The following is a 19,490-nucleotide window of genomic DNA, read 5'->3' as shown; positions in this document are numbered from 1 at the left end:
CCAAACGTTCCCATGTGTTCTACATATGTTAGAACATGTGGATTACATATCATAGAAGATTTTTTCTGTGATTTATATCTGAGATACATGTAATTCACATACAAATGTTCCAAATTCCCAGGTTTTCTACATATGCTTAAGGGAACGGAAAGCTTCCAGCTGCAACTCCAGTATTTATCCCCCTCTGTGATGGTCTTTCTGACAGCAGAAGGGCCTTTCTGTCTCCTTGGCTTTGTTTTGGACACTGTATGTCCTGCTTTCATGGTCCATCTCCACCTCCTGACTCAGCAGGTTTGCTTCTATCATGTCTTCATGCTCTGAGCTTTAGACTGTCATTTCTGACACCTGAGAGATGACCACAGTGGAAGATCTGAAAAGTCCCCCCAGAGTTTCAGACTTTCTCCTCTCACAGTGAAATAACGAACTTTCCACTTCATTAGTGCAGCATATCCCCCCTCCCCCCTCCCCATGGTACTGACGTCCACATCTCTGACATTACCGGTCGACCCTCAGATAACACTGAAGTTAGAAAAACTATCAAACTCTGGAAAACTGCTTCCCATTACAGCACAAGGACCCAGGTTTGTAAACACTGTCATTAAGTCAGTGGGGGTGGGGCGCCAAGGAGGTCATGTTTTCCCGCCGTCTTTGTGCTCAAGATAACTCAAAAGGTTACGGACGGAATTTCATAAACATTTCCAGAGTCGTTGGAAAAGTGAAAATGAAGAAGTGATTAAATTCTGGTGGTGATCCGGATCACCGTTTGGATCCAGGAATGTTTTAAAAGGATTCTTAAACATCGTGAGGTTTCCGCTCTCTTTTACCTGCGACAGTAAAAACGCGGAATCAGCAACTCCGCCTCACGAGGTGGGCGTGGTTTAGGGTTAACCACGCCCACTTCGCATGTCCGACCAATCACACGATACTTCTCAGAGCCCCGCAAGAAAAAAGTTCTTCCAGCCGACGTGTCGAGAACCGTCTTCGGACACGTCAGCGAGAACAAAATGACGCTTTTTTCTTATTGGATCCTCGAGAAGAAGAAGAAAGTTCTGGCTTCTGGTGGAGGACGGAACAAACTTTAACGGAGATCTGCTACGCTGAGAACTCCCAGGAGTCGTGTTGTCCGGGAATCTGACAATTCAGACAAATCTGAGATGTATGGAAAGTTTCAGAAACTAGTATAAGAGTATAAGAGGGAGGCCGACTCTGGTCCCTGAGAACCGCAGTCCTGCCGTTGTTGGGAACTTACCCGCTGCAGCACACCTGACTCACATAAATGGTAACCAGCAGAATGAATTCCTTTCCGTTGGGAAAGTCAGCTCTGCGTTTGACCCATCTCGATCTGTGCTGATGTCGCTGGCGGGCGGAGCCACCCAGCCAGCTGTTGTATGGGGGGGGTTAGGGATATTTCAGTGTATTAAAGATATTTAAGGATATTTGCACTAATAAAGTGGAAAGTTCGTTATTTCACTGTGAGAGGAGAAAGTCTGAAACTCTGGGGGAACTTTTCAGATCTTCCACTGTGGTCATCTCTCAGGTGTCAGAAATGACAGTCTAAAGCTCAGAGCATGAAGACATGATAGAAGCAAACCTGCTGAGTCAGGATCAGTCTGTGACACAGCATGTCAACCAAAACGGCCAGATCCATAATCCACTGGAGCTTTGTGAAGCTCGGCATAGTTCTGTCCTTTTCTTCCTGGAAGAGTTTTTCGTCCAGAAGCTGAAAAAGCGAGCGTCGCCAGCCTTTCAGGGGATGTTGCAGTGGCAACACCAAAACTCTGGAAATGTTTGGTCCGCTTTGTGCAACCCCACAAGCCCCTCTCAGATCCGATCACGGCTCCATCTCTGGCTACTGCAGTTAGATTTGCTTTTGCAAATGCAGCCATCATTGTTTCTTTCACATCTATGCCACGGGTCTCTTTACTGCACACAGACTGACGTTTCTTGGCGCACACAGACAGCATGGATGGTGATGAATTGACAGAAAATAAACCGGAATAATATTAGAAAAAACCCACAAATGGCTAAAGCGAAATGCAAAAAACATAAAGAACAAAGCAAAAAGCAGTCAACAAAAGATTACGACCACCTCCCAGTACATTTCCCCAGGTGAACCCTCACACACAATGGTAACGTCCAATCAGGAGCAGCCAAAGATCAACAAGTGATGAGAAAAGCAGGAAAATAATGATCCTCTATGGCTGGAATAAAGCCAGGAAGACGTTTGGGATGCAGCTGAGGTGGAGGTGCTTTAAAAGTGTGGAAGTAGTTTATGTTGTTTGTTTCAGATGTGAGAGAATAATGTACAGATGAGAAAAGGCTTGGTCATTGCTGATCTATGTGTGTTATTTCTACAATAAGTCCTGCTTTCTTCTTCTGGTTGCTCTGTATGCTGCTATATCTATTCATACATTCATTTTACATCATTTTCATCAATTCCATCTCAAGCAGGGATCTAACGTGCTGAGGAGACACACACACATCACACAACAGCTGGAATATTCCAACCAAAGCGGCTTCAAATGAAGCACAACTAATAGGAAAGGAAAGAAACTGATGACTGAAAGATTTAGTAGGAAATATAAAATGCTTAAAGTAACAAGAAGCAGGAAAAAATCCCCAAAAGACACAAACCGGTCAAATGTTTAGGAACACTCGATGTGGAACGAATTGAGAGAATAAAACCAGAGAAACCAGCAGAAGATTCCAGTTTGAACCGGACTCTGGACTCACCCCTGCTGGGTCCGGTAGCTCCCCCTCAGTGCATTAAGGTACGTCTCACCAGCGTGGGGGGGGGCTCGTCCTGCCCCTCTTCCTTCCAGCTCTTCCTCCTCCTCCACTACCTCAGGATCTCGGGCCCTCAGTTCGCTGTGAGCGCTCACCAGTAAGCCCAGTACCAGGACCAGTTGTACCAGGACCAGTTCTCCCCTCATGGCTGCTGTCGCAGTAGTGTCCAGACCGACCCCCCCGCTGCTTTTATAGGACACGCAGGGGGGAGGAGGAAGACAGGGAGGAGGTCTTACCCCCATTTCCTTTGCTGTGGAGGCTCTAATTCCTCCTCCTCCTCTTCCTCCTCCTCCTCCTCCTCCTCCTCCTCCTCCTCCTCCTCCTCTTCCTCCTCCTCCTCCTCTTCCTCCTCCTCCTCCTCCTCCTCCTCTTCCTCCTCCTCCTCCTCCTCTTCCTCCTCCTCCTCCTCCTCCTCCTCCTCCTCCTCTTCCTCCTCCTCCTCCTCTTCCTCCTCCTCCTTCTCCTCCTCTTCTTCCTCCTCTTCCTCCTCCTCTTCCTCTTCCTCTTCCTTCTCCTCCTCCTCCTCTTCCTCTTCCTCCTCTTCCTCTTCCTCCTCCTCCTTCTCCTCCTCTTCTTCCTCCTCCTCCTTCTCCTCCTCTTCTTCCTCCTCCTCCCCCTCCTCCTCCTCCTCCTTCTCCTCCTCCTCCTCCTCCTCCTGCTCCTCCCCCTCCTCCTCCCCCTCCTCCTCCTCCTCCTCCTCCTCCCCCTCCCCCTCCTCCTCTTCCTCCTCCTCCTCCTCCCCCTCCTCCTCCTCCTCCTTCTCCTCCTCCTCCTCCTCCTCCTCCTCCCCCTCCTCCTCCTCCTCCTTCTCCTCCTCCTCCTCCTCCTCCTGCTCCTCCCCCTCCTCCTCCCCCTCCTCCTCCTCCTCCTCCTCCTCCCCCTCCCCCTCCTCCTCTTCCTCCTCCTCCTCCTCCCCCTCCTCCTCCTCCTCCTTCTCCTCCTCCTCCTCCTCCTCCTCCTCCCCCTCCTCCTCTTCCTCCTCCTCCTCCTCCCCCTCCTCCTCCTCCTCCTCCTCCTCCCCCTCCCCCTCCTCCTCCTCCTCCTCCTCCAGCTGATAAAATCAGCTGATTGTGTGTTTATCCAGCTGACTGTAGGAAAACTTGGGCGACGGAACATTCTGGTGGTTTGAGGCTCGTAGCTGCATGATAATCTTTGTAAATATTTTTATCTTCATATTTTGTGTTTATCCAGAAACTTCCTGCTCAGTGCTTTTATTTCTTTTTTGCTTCTGGTAATATTTTTTCTGCTTTTCTGTTTGATTTCCTCCGTTTGTGCAACACCTTTTTAAACGCTGGGAGAGAAAAACAATCTGTATTAAATCCGATCCACAGGAGAACAGAAAACATCTGAAATGCTGGAAGTGAGAAATGTTTGAAGAAGCAAGCTGAGAGGGATAGAAAACTATGTCTACTGGGCAGGTGCTGCTCAAATGAAATAAATAAATAAAATATAATAGACTACAACAAAACGTATACACAAACAGAATCACTAAAAACAAATAACACAGCAGAAAACCAATACTAAATCTTGGCCCAGTCTCCACAAAAATCTCCATTAACAAGAAACTTATAAGCAGAAGACCTTTAAAGCTCCACACAAACAGCCAAGTGGGGAAACTGTTCAGCTGCCACTGACCGAAAAGCTGCAGCTCTTTTCATCTGGAGGCAGGTCCAGAGCAGGGCTGCTGCTAGCCATTTGGGGGCCCGGAGCACCACTACTTTGTGGCCCGTTTTAAAAGCAGGAACTCAGAGTCAGTTTGATGAGTTATTGTGTCTATTGTTGAGGTCTTCATTTTCAGGACAGATATGTCCTACAAGTCAAATTAAACATTTTTAAACTGATAGCCATTACAAAACATAATTCTGCTTTCAGTGATGTTCAGTGTTTACAGGTGCACAGTAGTAGTAGTAGGATCTACTTTATGCAATAAAACTTGTAAATTCACAGTGCAGTTGTCTTTATTTATATTTTCAGCATGGTGGAGAAATTAAAATCTTTACAAAATGAAGCCACTCTTCACTTAACAATGCCAAACATCTTCATCTTCATCTTCTGCCGCTTATCCGGGGTCGGGTCACAAGGGCAGACGCCTAAGCAGGGAAGCCCAGACTTCCCTCTCCCCAGACACATTTGCCAACTCTGCGGGGGGATCCCGAGGCGTTCCCAGGCCAGCCGAGAGATATAATCCCTCCAGCGTGTCCTGGGTCTTCCCCGGGGTCTCCTCCCAGAGGGACGTGCCTGGAACACCTCACCAGGGAGGTCCAGGAGGCATCCTGACCAGATGCCCGAGCCACCTCAACTGGTTCCTCTCCATGCGGCGGAGCAGCGGCTCTACTCTGATCTCCTCCCGGATGACCGAGCTCCTCACCCTATCTCTAAGGGAGAGCCCGGCCACCCTGTGGAGGAACCTCATTTCAGCCGCCTGTATACGAGATCTCCTTCTTTCGGTCACGACCCACAGCTCATGACCATAGGTGAGGGTAGGAACGTAGATCGACTGGTAAATCGAGAGCTTCGCCTTCTGGCTCAGCTCCTTCTTCACCATTGCAATAACTCCTATACTACTAATTTATTCTTTTCATAATTTTAGAGTGTTTTAAATTGAAGACTTGTGAAATGTTCTTTCACCGGGTCCTTTTGGAAAATTGAAAGCAGTCTTGACTTTATATGGACCTCTTTACAATTTCCACACAATCAGCATCTAGACTGTGCTGGCCAAAGAGCAGGATGACCTCGGGGGTGAGTACAGTTCTCTGTAGTGTCACTGGTTGATGGTCTCCCAGTACCTTCAGAAGTCTCAGAGTCCACATAGCTGCTGGTTGGTGTTGGGAATGTGAACAGGAATTGCTGGTAAATGGTTGCTCATCTACATCTGCCTCCTGGCCTCGTGCTCCTCCTTGAACAGATTCAGCATCAAACATGCATTCATTTATGCAAGATTAAAAATACTCAAACTTCAAGAAATTGATATTGAAATACAGTTTACAGATTTATACCATTAGTAGAAAAATACTGCATACATTATTTCAATATCAAATTTCTCTATATTGTTTGAAAACTACAGCTCAACATGAGATTGAGGAAGAAAAATGGAAAAAGAAGCAAGTCTTCCAGATCACTCTAAGATTACATTTTATGAAACTAAAACTTTATCAGCAGATGTTACCTTTGGACAAGAAACTTCACATGAATGTCAACAAAAATAATAAAACTTTAAAATGCTGACAATTTTTGTGTGTCTAATATAGACCTCCTTTTTATGCCGTAAATTGATTAATGTTAGTTTTGTATTGTTTATGTATTGTTTATGCTTTTTATAATAACATATTCATTCATTTGTTCATTATTCTAACCGCTTAATCCGGTGAAGAGTCGGGGGAAGTTGGAGCCTATCCCAGCTGCCTTTTGGGCGAAAGGCAGGGTACACCCTGGACAGCTCACCAGTTCATCACAGGGCTTAAAATAACATATAACCGTGGAAATGGAACACTTATTTTGCCTCAACCTGATGATTTTTGGGGCCCCCCTCAACTCTTGGGGCCTTAAGCACAGTGTGTGTGGGAACGGCAGTGATGGTCCCAAGCGGCAACCTCCGGTGGTTAAAAGTGAAGCCTATGCGGAAGTGCATAAAACTGCAGTTCCCCCTTCATCCACTAGGGGCTGCAAAACAGAGCAAATCCCCATAGACTCCCATGTTAAAAAGACCAACTTCACAGCAGAAATAAATATGTTTACAGCAGAAATAAACACGTTTACAGCAGAAATAAACACATTTACAGCAGAAATAAACATGTTTACAGCAGGAATAAACATGTTTACAGCCTGGTTCAAAAATCCATTTTAGGTTTATAGGTCATGTTTACCTTCATGACAACTGTGGGGGGAGTGAATTTTTTTCTAACTCGCCCGTTTAAAAGTAATTTATTCTGGAAGTTCGGCATATTTAGGGGCATGTCCTTTTGATTGACAGGTACCAATCTCCAGCTTCAAGTAAGAAGAACGTAGAACAACCGCGGTTTTTAGCCTGTTAACAATGTGACTTTAGCTCGCTTAACTCCATTAGCTGGTTATCTCCTGTTATCTCTGGGTTAGCTCGGTTAGCTCTTAGCTACAGAAAGCTCGGAGTTCACTCGATGTCAATCATCCGCCATGGCTCACCTCTCAGCTCCACCTCTTTGCCCATATTTGTATTTTCCGGGTTAGACGACACGCATGTCCCTGCCAAGATGGTGATGGTAGGAACCGCCCACCGAGCTTCAATTCAGCTCTTCAGAAACCTACAGGTAATGTCATGGAGGCTCCGCCCATCTTTTTATATACAGTGCAGAGGTCCAGAGGGCAGTGATTCGGAGGAGCAGGCGAAGTAGGTGCAATGAAGGAGAGACGATTCCAGCCAGCTAAGAGGCGTAATAGAGGTGAAATTGATTAAAGCTGTAAAACTCCTCCATTTGTGGCAGGATCTTTTTCCCATGTGAAAAAGACAATCCACCCTTTTCTGGCTGAGGACCATGGCCTTGAATTTTGAGGTGCTGATTCTCATCCCAACTGCTTCATGCTTGACTACAAATCATTCAAGCATGAGCTGGAGGTTGACAATACCACATTATCTGCAGACAAGGAGCTCCAATCCAGAGGCTACCAAAATGGATCCCCTGGCTACATGTAGGAGTTCAGTCCATACAATTTATGAACAGAATGAGTGATAAAGGACAGCTTTAGTGCAGGCCAAGCCTTGCTCGAAATAAATCCGACTTACTGCCAGCAATGCAGCCCTAACTCTGGCACTTGTCGCACAGAGACCAGATGGCCCATACAAGGGACCAGAGTACTCACAAGTCCAGGAATAAAAGCACACATAATAGCCGTCACCTTATGGTGGTGGAGGGGTTTGTGTGTCCCGAAGATCCTAGCAGCTATGTTGTCGGGGGTTTTATGCCCCTGGTAGGGTCACCCATGGCAAAAAGGGGAGGGGGCCAGAACAATTATGGCTCATCGACTTCTATGATGACTACAAACATGGGCATAAATGTTCCCTTGCCTGGACGGGGGTCACTGGGGCCCCCCTCTCTGAGCCAGGCCTGAGGTTGGGGCACGAGAGCGAGCGTCTGGTGGCCAGTGGGGCCCAGTGAGGCTCAGCCCAAAAGGGTTACATGGGCCCCACCTCCCATGGGCTCACCATCTGCGGGAGGAGCCGTAGGGGTCGGGTACAATGTGAGCTGGGCGGCAGCACGAGGCGGGGACCCTGGCGGTCCGATCCCCGGCTGCAGAAGCTGACTCTAGGGACGTGGAATGTCACCTCTCTGGTGGGGAAGGAGCCTGAGCATGGTGAGAGGCGCCGAGCAGGTGTGGGCATTCTCATCAGCCCCCAGCTTGGTGCCTGCACGTTGGGGTTTACCCTGGTGGATGAAAGGGTAGTTTCCCTCCACCTCCGGGTGGGGGGACGGGTCCTGACTGTTGTCTGTGCTTATGCACCGAACAGCAGTTCAGAGTACCCACCCTTTCTCGAGTCCTTGAAGGGAGTGCGGGAGAGTGCTCCTTCTGGGGACTCCATTGTTCTGCTGGGGGACTTCAATGCTCACGTGAGCAATGACAGTGAGACCTGGAGGGGAGTGATTGGGAGGCATGGTCCGCCCCCTCTGAACCCAAATGGTGTTTTGTTATTGGACCTCTGTGATCGTCATGGATTGTCCATAACGAACACCATGTTCCAACATAAGAGTGTCCATATGTACACCTGGCATCAGGATTCCCTGGGCCGCAGTTTGATGATAAATTTTGTAGTCGTATCATCGGACCTGCAGCCACATACCTTGGACACTCGGGTGAAGAGGGGGGCGGAGCTGTCAACTGATCACTACCTGGTGGTGAGTTGGCTCAGATGGTGGGGGAGGAAGCTGGTCAGATCTGGAAGGCCCAAATGTGTTGTGAGGGTCTGCTGGGAACGTCTGGCTGAGTCCCCCGTCAGAGCGAGCTTCAACTCCCACCTTCAGCAGAGCTTCAACCATGTCCCGAGTGAGGCGGGGGACATTGAGTCTGAATGGACTGTGTTCCGTGCCTCTATTGCTGAGGTCGTTGGTGTCGTGGCGGTAATCCCGGGACTCGTTGGTGGACACCAGCAGTGAGGGATGCCGTCAAGCTGAAGAAGGAGTCCTATCGGGCCTTCTTGGCCTGTGGGACTCTGGAGGCAGCTGATGGGTACCGACAGGCTAAGCGGCATGCGGCTTTGGGTATGGGAGGAGTTCGGCAAGGCCATGGAGAAAGACTTCCGGACGGCTTCGAGGCGATTCTGGTCCACCATCCGGCGGCTCAGGAGGGGGAAGCAGTGCTCCGTCAACACTGTGTACAGTGGAGGTGGGGAGCTGCTGACCTCAACTCGGGACGTTGTGGGTCGGTGGAGGGAATATTTCAAAGACCTCCTCAATCCTACCAACATGTCTTCCGATGAGGAAGCAGAGCTGGTGGACTCAGGGGTGGACTCTCCTATCTCTGGGGCTGAAGTCACTGAGGTGGTCAAAAAGCTCCTTGGCGGCAAGGCCCCGGGGGTGGACGAGTTCCTTAAGGCTCTGGATGCTGTGGGGCTGTCCTGGCTGACATGCCTCTGCAGCATTGCGTGGACATCGGGGACAGTACCGCTGGATTGGCAGACTGGGGTGGTGGTCCCCCTTTTTAAGAAGGTGAGGGTTGGACTCCGCCAAGGCTGCCCTTTATCACTGGTTCTGTTCATAACTTATATGGACAGAATTTCTAGGTGCAGCCGAGGTGTTGAGGGGATCTGGCTTGGTGGCCTCAGGATTGGGTCCCTGCTTTTTGCAGATGACGTGGTCGTGTTGGGTTCATCTGGTCGTGATCTCCAGCTCTCGCTTGAGTCGAGTGTGAAGCGGCTGGGATGAGAATCAGCACCTCCAAATCTGAGACCATGGTCCTCAGCCGGAATAGGGTGGATTGCCCTCTCCGGGTCGGGAGTCAGGTCCTACCTCAAGTGGAGGAGTTTAAATATCTCGGGGTCTTGTTCACGAGTGAGGGAAGGATGGAGCGCGAGATCGACAGACGGATCGGTGCGGCGTCTGCAGTAATGCGGACTCTGCACTGGTCTGTTGTGGTGAAGAAGGAGCTGAGCCAGAAGGCGAAGCTCTCGATTTACCAGTCGATCTACGTTCCTACCCACACCTATGGTCATGAGCTGTGGGTCGTGACCGAAAGAAGGAGATCTCGTATACAGGCGGCTGAAATGAGTTTCCTCCGCAGGGTGGCCGGGCTCTCCCTTAGAGATAGGGTGAGGAGCTCGGTCATCCGGGAGGAGATCAGAGTAGAGCCGCTGCTCCTCCGCATCGAGAGGAACCAGTTGAGGTGGCTCGGGCATCTGGTCAGGATGCCTCCTGGACCTCCCTGGTGAGGTGTTCCAGGCACGTCCCTCTGGGAGGAGACCCCGGGGAAGACCCAGGACACGCTGGAGGGATTATATCTCTCGGCTGGCCTGGGAACGCCTCAGGATCCCCCCGCAGAGTTGGCAAATGTGTCCGGGGAGAGGGAAGTCTGGGCTTCCCTGCTTAGGCTGCTGCCTCCGCGACCCAAACCTAGATAAGGGGCAGAAGGTGGATGGATAGATAATAGGAAAAACTTTCTGGTTTCCACATGGTGGCAACTTTGTTGCTGTACTTTTTTAAAATGATTAATTACTGATTTCCCTAATAATTACAGCTTGTTCTAAGATTTTAGCCTCTGAAACACATGATCTTTTGAATGGTTTTTTCCTTTTCATTTGTGAATATAATAGCAAGTCTCTAATTAGTGTCCTATCATGCACTAACATGCTTTTTATTTTTTGTTTTTCTAAAAAGACACCTGAATAGATGATTTCATGGTACAAGATGGTCGCTTGTGATGGAGGTTTGAAAAGTTATAGTTGCTTTACATGTTCCATAAATATTAAGCAAAACTCAAAAAGCCCACCGAGGTATTTAAAATGTCCCACTGCTGCATCTGCTCCCAATGACAACGTCTCTTTCAGGAAAGATCTTGCAGATTTCAGCAAGGCAATACTAATTGTATCCTGCATCAATCACAACAGCATGTCTTCACAGAAGAACTGGTCAGTTTGCATTCCAGATCTTTCACCAGTTTCAACGATCTGGAGCATCACGAAAGCAGAAAACCTGTAGAGCAGCTAAAATCCTGCACCAGACCAGAACGGGACAACATTCCTCTCATAATACTCCAGCAGCTGCTCTCTTTACTTCCCAGATGTTCACAGACAGATGTTAAAAGAATAGGAGATGCTAATCTGATAGGAGCCAAAATACATGGGTTCAGAGAAGTGTCTGTGACACAGCAACTGATAAACAGCAACAGGTGCGAGTGTCTGCAGGTGTGACAAATGAGGAAGGAGCAGACAGTGGAGCAGAAGAAGAGAAGGCTGCTGAGGAGTGAGCAGTCAGGGATGGAACCGGCTCGGGGTGTGAGGGCAGGACCAGGAACCTGAAGTGCAACAGACATTCTGGGATCCAATGATGCAACTACTCACACTTTTTCCTGGGCCCATGATAATCCTGGCTCTGGAAAAAGTGTGAGTAAAATGGCAGTTTTTGGTTCCCGAGTGGGAGGCTAGCTGCAGGGCCAGGTGGCAGGGATTTGGCTTTCCCTCTATGGAATGCCTCTATGAAGAGACCGGAAAGGGAAGTGTTGTCCGAGTGACCTGCCCCGAGCCGCAGCAGTGGACTCTCAGAACCTGTGGGATGACTGGATTTCAATCTATTAAATGAATTGCTTTCACTACTTTTACTTTTAGTGTAGCTCGACTCTGCTCACTCAGCCATTAGAAGGACCATAGTGGCTTAGAACACTGTCCTTTTTTATTATGTTTGTTTTTTTTATTTTGGGTTTTAAAATGTCCCTGACCCTGACACTAAAGATGCTAAACATCACCCTGGAACTACTTTTTACAGATTTGTTGCTGCATCAGATTCACAACCAGCTCTTATTTTTCATCAGATGTTAAAATGTCTGTTTCAGCCCCTGATATGCTGTTTAAATTCTACTGGGAACAAAATCTGGCTTGATTAAATTTACAAGTCAATATTTTCTATTTTTATTCACAAATCTGTGTCTGGGGTTGATTCCAATCTGTTCTCTGAAGAGTCACCTGGTTTCATTCTTCTAATGAGTCCTCGTCTGGATTTTAAAATTCAGCTCCTTTAGAGCACGACGAACACGATGAGTTTCTGTCAGCTCCGACAGGAACTTCTTTACTCTCCCCTGAACGCACTTCCTGTCGAAGTGAAAAGAAACAGGAAGTCCACCGACCTTCCGTTTATGGCGTCTCTGTTCGCCATCTTTGTGTGGATTGAGGGCATTTTCAGCTGAGACTTTTTCTCTGGATGATGTGTGTGTGTGTGTGTGTGTGTGTGTTCGTCACCGCCTGAGGTTGTTGTTGTTGCAGGTTTATAAAAGCTGATCACATCTGTGAAGAAGAAAATAAACCAAAGCAGCGTTCAGTCAGATTTTCAGAAAAGAATGGATGAAATGTTGATGTTTGAGGTATTATAAGAAGTGGTTCTGTTCCATCCAGGATGACAGAGCCGGGTATTTTCCACTGCAATGAGAAGGTCTGGAAGCTGGGCTGGCTAGGGGTCATTTCCGGGGATTGTTTTGGAGCTGTGAGGAGGAGGAGGAGGTGGGATTCAACATGTCTGGCACTAAAAGAGAAAGTGACAAAGAGAGAAAAAAAAAAGCAGAAACGGAAACGTTTAAAAAAAAACGACAAGATCTGCAATAAAAACATGATGTATGAAACAAGTCGACCAACATTCTCCCACCTGTAACAACCTAGATGCTGCCCAGGTGCAAAATACAGTCAGTAAATAGGAATCAGTCAGTAAGTAGGAATGAAATTAAATGAAAAATACTTTATTAATCCCCAAAGGGAAATATTGTAGTATATAATAATAATTAACTAGAGGAGGTCTTGTTCCGGAGGCTGATGGCTGCTGGCAGGAATGATCTTCTGTATCTTTCAGTCTTACATGGGACCTGAAGAAGCCTCTCACTGAACACACTTTGTTGTTTCATCACTGTGTTGTGGAGAGGGTGTGAAGAATCCTCCATCATCTTCATCAGCTTGTGCAGCATTCTTCTTTGGACAATCAGCTCCAGCGGCTCCAGAGTTACTCCAAGCACAGAAGCAGCTTTCTGGATCAGTTTGTTGATTCTCTTCAAGTCTCTGGTTCTGATGCTACTACCCCAGCAGATGCTGCAAAGCTGACTGCACTCTCCACAACAGACTTATAGAAGATATGCAACATCTTGGTGCAGACGTTAAACCATCTCAGCTTCCTTAAGAAGTACAGTCTGCTCTGACCTTTCTTGTAGATGTAGTCAGTGTTGCATTTCCAGTCCAGTTTGTTGTCCAGCTGAACTCCAAGATACTTGTATTCCTCCACCACCTCCACCTCCTCTCCCAGGATGGAAACAGTGCTTTGTTTATTCTTCTTCCTCCTGAAGTCAACAATCATCTCTTTTGTTTTGCTGCTATTTAATATGAGATGATTGTCACCGCACCATTTAACAAACTGACTGACCAGTTCTCTGTACTCTGCTTCTTGTCCATCCCTGATACACCCCACAACTGCAGAGTCATCAGAGTATTTCTGCAGATGACAGGACTCAGAGTTGTACTGGAAGTCTGAGGTGTACAGAGTGAAGAGGAATGGCCAGAGTACAGTTCCTTGTGGTGCACCAGTGCTGCTGACCTCCATCTCAGACACACAACCTTTCAGTCTCACAAACTGGGGTCTGTTTGTGAGGTAGTCATAGATCCAGGTGGTTGTGGAGGTATCCACCTGGAATTTATGGAGCTTCTCACATAACAAAGCAGGCTGAATGGTATTAAAAGCACTGAGAAATGAAAGAACATGACCTTCAGAGTCCTGCCTGAATGGTCCAGATGAGAGTGTGTTCTCTGGAGCAGGTATATGATGGCATCTTCAACCCCAAGTCCATTACGATATGCAGACTGGAATGGGTCCTGAAAGGTGTTTACTTGCTTGTTGAGGTGAGCCAGTAAGAGTCTCTCCAGGACTTTCATGATGTGAGATGTCAGGGCAACTGGTCTGTAGTCACTTGGTTCAGCTGGTTGTGTTTTTTTAGGCACTGGAACAAGGCAGGAGGTTTTCCACAGCACTGGGACTCTATTTTGTCTCAGACTGGTGTTGAAAAGGTGCTGGAGAATCGGACACAGTTGTTCTGAGCAGGTCTTGAGAACTCTGGGACTGACACCATCTGGACCTGCAGCCTTGTTCTGGTTCAGTTTCTCAAGTTGCTTCTTAACCTGATTGCAGGAGACAAACAAGGTGGAGGTCTCAGGATGTCCTGATGTGGAGGGAGATGAAGCTGTGTTCTGGTCCATGACTGAGCTGCAGGGTGACAGATTGGAGGCGTGACAGGAAAGCAGTGGGCTTATGGAGGGTGTGTGGTCTGTTGGGCTGGAGGTAGGGGGTGAACTGAACCTGTTGACGAATATGTTCAGCTCATTAGCTCTGTCCAGACCTCCATCAGGCTGGTCCCCCTTTAACTTGAAGCCGGTGATCTTCTTCATTCCAGACCACACATCCCTCAGGTTATTCTGCTGGAGCTGACTTTCTAACTTCTTCCTGTAGTCCTCCTTGCACTTCTTAGTTTGTGTTTTAAGTTGTTTTTGTGTTGCCCTCAATAACTCCCTGTCTCCATCCCTGAAGGCTTTCTTTTTGATGTTCAGCAGCTTTTTCAGGTCACTGGTGATCCAGGGTTTGTTATTGGGGAAGCACCTCACTGTTCTTGTTGGGACGATGCTGTCCACACAGAAGTTTATGTAATCTGTCACACACTCAGTCATGGCGTTGATGTCGTCTCCATGAGGTTCACAGAGGACGTTCCAGTCTGTAGCCTCAAAGCCTCCTCTAAGAGCATCTTCAGCTTCAGCAGACCAGATTTTGATAGTCTTTGTGATGACTGGTTGCTGCTGAACGATGGGCTTGTAGGTGGAGGTGAGAAGAACCAGATTATGGTCAGATCTTCCTAAAGGAGGCAGGGCAGAACAACTGTATCCATTATTCATATTTGCATAAAATAAGTCCAACATCTTATTTTCTCTGCTGGAGCAGCTGACAAACTGCTGGAATGTTGGTAGAGTTGCAGAGAGGGAGACGTTGTTGAAGTCTCCGGAGATCGCCATGAATGAGTTTGGATGCTGTGTTTGTAGCCGAGCAACGACGGAGCTGATGACGTCACAGGCTGTGTCTGGTGAGGACAGTCAGGAGAAATGGTTTAAATCTCCATCGCTTTTTTTGCTCTCTGACTCCCGCTCTGCATCCTCTTCTCTTTCTTTTCAACTCCATCGGGATTTGATGTGTTGTTTCACTGATAATCCTGATTTGGGAGAGGTTAATTAGTTTATCCTGATTGTAAACAAGTCTTTTGTTGCCATGGAGACTCATCATAACAAGCCTTGAAAGAGCAAAAATATGCAGAAAAATCTTCCTTGCAGCACACCCTCCGAACCGGCATGAAATCCTCGTAAAAAATACCTAATTTGAGGTAAAATCTATTCAAGAAGACTTTGTACTTTAAACAAAATCAAGTTAGCAAGTCAGAGCTACTACAATCTGCTGCCAACAGACGGCGCAATCTAGAATGAATCAGTCAGTAAGCAGGAATCAGTTGCAGAAGCAAACCAGAGAGTCAATTAAAACTCAAAGGAACGAAGGCTTGCAGGATTTAAACAAGGTTCCTGCAGCTACAAGCAGGAAATAGGTTAAGGTAGAGACAGCACCAAGGACAGTTTATCATGCCTCTGTGTCATGTCTTGTTTTGTGTTTCCTGTGTTCCTGATTCCTGTTTTATTTTGTAGTTTTCCTTGTTTAGTTACCTCATGTTACTTCCTGATGGTGTCAACTCTGTGCTGCTTGGAAATTTATGTGACTAAACACAAGAGGTCGATCTTCCCTAGCTAATCAATACTCATGCATAGACTAAGATACGGTTACAAATAGTAATACCAACATCTATCTATCTATCTATCTATCTATCTATCTATCTATCTATCTATCTATCTATCTATCTATCTATCTATCTATCTATGTATTGAAATATTTCTTCATGTATCTAGCAGGCACTGTTGCTAATGCACTTTGCTTAGATGTGACACTCGACTTGTAGGCTCATTTTTTATCCATAGGATTTTTAGCCAAGGTAAAAATAAATGTATGTAATGTAAATGTAATAATAAATGTTATGTATGTTATGTAATGCAAAAATAAAGAAAATACCTGTAAGCAAGCATTATTACGTAGCTGACAATGCACAAATGTGAAGTGAATATTAATGAAGACATGAGATATAATATTATTATTATTATAATATTTTTTGCAGATTTATGAGTACCGGTGACAGTTACACATTGCAGCAAGATTTTGCCTTTGAGTGTCCATGGTGGCAAACATTGGGACGACTGATTCGGCTGATACACACCTAATCCTGAACTTTTACCTATTTAGTTATTCAGACATAAATACTGTAATATTGCAGATTGTGTCCCAACATAAACATCTTTCTTGATGAGAAAGTAAAGTTTTTTTTTTCATCCATTCAAACACCAGCAGCCATCGAGACAGGATTATATTCTCCTGCTGGTTTTCCAGCAACAACACAGCATCAGCCTACAAACAATGTGTTTGCAGGCTGAGGCTGTGTTGTTGCAACTTTTTAAAAATTTGATCTATTGATAAAGAACCAGAAGACGGAAAGTAGTTTTGGCATGTCCCATTAGAGAACTTTTGCCATTTTCCCTCTCACATGCCTCCTATCAGCTGCTGACCTGGGATCCAGCCAGCATCCTGACCTGTTCGCTCTCTCCAGCCAAAAACGATCTTACGTTGACTCTTTGTTTAGTCGCTTTCTCTTTTTAATCTTCCTGCATTTCTTTGCTGAATCAGCGATGCTGCGTGTTACCTTATTACACCGTGAAGCAAAGGCTGCAACGTCATGCAGTATCCCAGATGTAAAAGCTGTTTCGTGCAGTTTCCCAGCCTCGGGACACTGCGGGGCAGCACCGGCTGTAGAAATGCACATGATAGATGTCACCGTGTCATCAAACAAGTCCGGGACTTGGAGTGTTATGGTCAGAGAGTTATGGACTGCATTGTACCAGAGTGAGAAAGAGTCGTACCTTCACTCTTAAAACAGATGTGTTTGCATTAACACAAACTGAGTCATTTTTCAACACAAGGATGTGTCTCTATAAGGATGACACATTTTGTGTTAAATTTGACACAATGATTGTGCTGATCTTATGACACAATTAATGTGTTACATTTTTTAACAAGTCACCGGGTTAAAAGCCGCACAGCGACTGTGTTGTCCTTATAAAGACACATCTTTGTGTTGGAAAATGGAAAATGTACTGAGTTTAAACTAAATAATTGACATTTAAATAAAGAGAAGCCTTTGTGTAGAAAATACAGGATTTATTGTAGAATTACAACAGCCATTACCACAAACTTTAAAAAAAAGTTAATTGAAATCTTATTTTATCATTTTAAAACTCTTTAAATCCTGTTTTCAAGCACTGACTCCAATTTAGTGATACAAAAAATTAGAACAAACATTTTGCAGAAAATTGCAGACAGAATTCATGAATATAAGAAGATACATTTCCCACTAGGTTTCGTTTCATCACCTGCTGTCACCACATTTGTTGGAAATGGTCTGGTGCATTAATGCAAGTTAACACTAACAATAGTTACAGTCATGTTCCAAAAGCGGCCATTTATAATAACTTAAACGATCTTGTACCTGGGATTTAAGAAACCATGTCTCCCTGGAAACATGACAACTGCCATGTGCAAGGTCAGTTAACCCGACCATTTCCAATACATCTGTTATGGACAACAAACAACAACCCTTCGGTATGATGTGAACAATTTCATCAAACAAACGTTCACCCCTCAAATCACAGTTTAGAGGGACTGTAACTTTACAAGTGGTCCAAACATTACAATCATTCTTCCATCGTTAATCATGAAGTGGTGCTTTGGGATTAAAGGCTTATCTGGGCACAGTGTCTTAAACATGTGGTGATGGTCTATTATTATCTGCTTTAAAAATACACCCAATCCATTTGTAACTACAGGTGAAAATATGATACTGCATATTTCCCTCAAAAGAACAAACAACTTCCAATATGGGCTCTGCCTGCTAACTAGGTCCCCTATCAGGAGAGGTAAGAAGAGGAGGAGGCACCACATTTGGCTGTCTGTCTGTCTTATGGCATTTTCATTTGTCCTTCAATTCTGAATGACATATGGCTTCTTCTTCTCATTCATGTAGCCAGAATCAAAGCTCAAAATTCTGTTGTTGAGCTGCTCCAATGTAAATAGTTTGTCCTCATATATAAACTGTCTTAACATCAGTTTTATTTCCAAAGAGGTAACACCTTCTAGTACAGTATGCATGATATCAACACAGACACCTTCTGTTCCATGAACATATTTCAGTGTGTTTAAACAAGAGTCTTGCTTTATGCCTGTGGAAGAAGGATCATTCAGCATTACCTGTTCTTGGTAGTTGTCTTTAGAACGCCTTTCAATATAATCTTCATCAAAAACCTCTTGTGCAGTTTTTTTGTCAACTAAACAGAAGTGACAGAATGTTAGAGCAGAGAAACTCTCTGGATGCCATCACAAAGTGAATGGCATGCAAGGCAAGTGGTACCATCGAGCAAGCGGGCACACGAACATGTTTCCTTATGACACAGCATGGAGCTTGGAGGTGAGTTCGACAACTTTTGATCTTATCTGGAGCTGGCATCTCATAAATGTACTCGGTGAAAAAGAACACCGACAGGATAAGCGAGATTGCAGACCCATTACATCTTGAACTGCTCGTTAAATGCGCAGGTCAGCCCTTCATCGCCAAGAGGAATGGCAACCTTGTCATTTTTAGCAACGATCACAAACAGGGCGTCTCCCCTGGGTGTCCCAGGTACACGATGCATGGTTGGCGGGTCTTCACTGACGCTTCTGGACTCTCCAACAAAGATGAGATTCTGGTTCCAAGATGTAACACAAAAAAAAAGAACTACAATGTGAAATGTGACTAAGAAAACACCCATATGCAAAAATAAAAGATTGATCAATGTTAAGCAAAAAGCCAAGAATAAACACAATATAAACATACTGGTGCAAATTTAATGAGGTAATAAATGGCTGATTTCACACTGCAGCGACTCCACCCCCCCCCCCTCGTCCTGATACCGTAGCTGGAAGAAGGTGTGTGAGCACACAGAGTGCTTTGAAGCAAAACATATCTACATGAAAGTATTAAATTAAAAATGAGATATATTTCCTTTCCAAAAAGCAGGGTAACCTAATTCATGTGTCATACAACTTGCTTGCAGAACTCGTTAAATTGCATGTTAACTTTTAAGTTCTTCAGTGTGACTAAACAAACCATCACTGTTGTTTGCAGCGTACGATGGCTCTGATAGATCTTCAGACATCTCCTAGGAGGTAAACTTCATTAGTCTGGGTATGATGTTTGTAGGGCTGGGCGATATGGCCAAAAAATAAAATCTCTGATTTTTTTAAACCAAATCGGATTTCCGATTTTAATCGATTTTTTACCCCTACTGTAAAGGAAAAAATAAAAATAAATTACAAACGTCAAAAATGATT

The 19,490-nt window shown here is 45.7% G+C and overlaps 1 protein-coding gene across 1 annotated transcript in view; it reads right to left on the bottom strand.

The window, feature by feature from the left end:
* The window catches only part of mmrn2a (multimerin 2a), a gene marked incomplete at its 5' end in the record, with an annotated part of 51,203 nt that extends 48,270 nt beyond the window's left edge, over positions 1-2,933 (bottom strand). Inside the window, one exon of the mRNA XM_079249398.1 lies at positions 2,734-2,933. Within this exon, the coding sequence (XP_079105524.1) occupies positions 2,734-2,933 (200 nt within the window). The remainder of the gene's footprint in view (positions 1-2,733) is intronic.
* Between the last annotated feature and the right edge of the window lie 16,557 nt (positions 2,934-19,490).

The sequence above is a fragment of the Telmatherina bonti genome (assembly GCF_933228915.1).
Source record: "Telmatherina bonti genome assembly, chromosome: 11".
Lineage (NCBI taxonomy): Eukaryota > Metazoa > Chordata > Actinopteri > Atheriniformes > Telmatherinidae > Telmatherina > Telmatherina bonti.
Note: the sequence above shows the minus strand (reverse complement) of the source record. Positions and strands in the feature narration are given on the sequence as shown.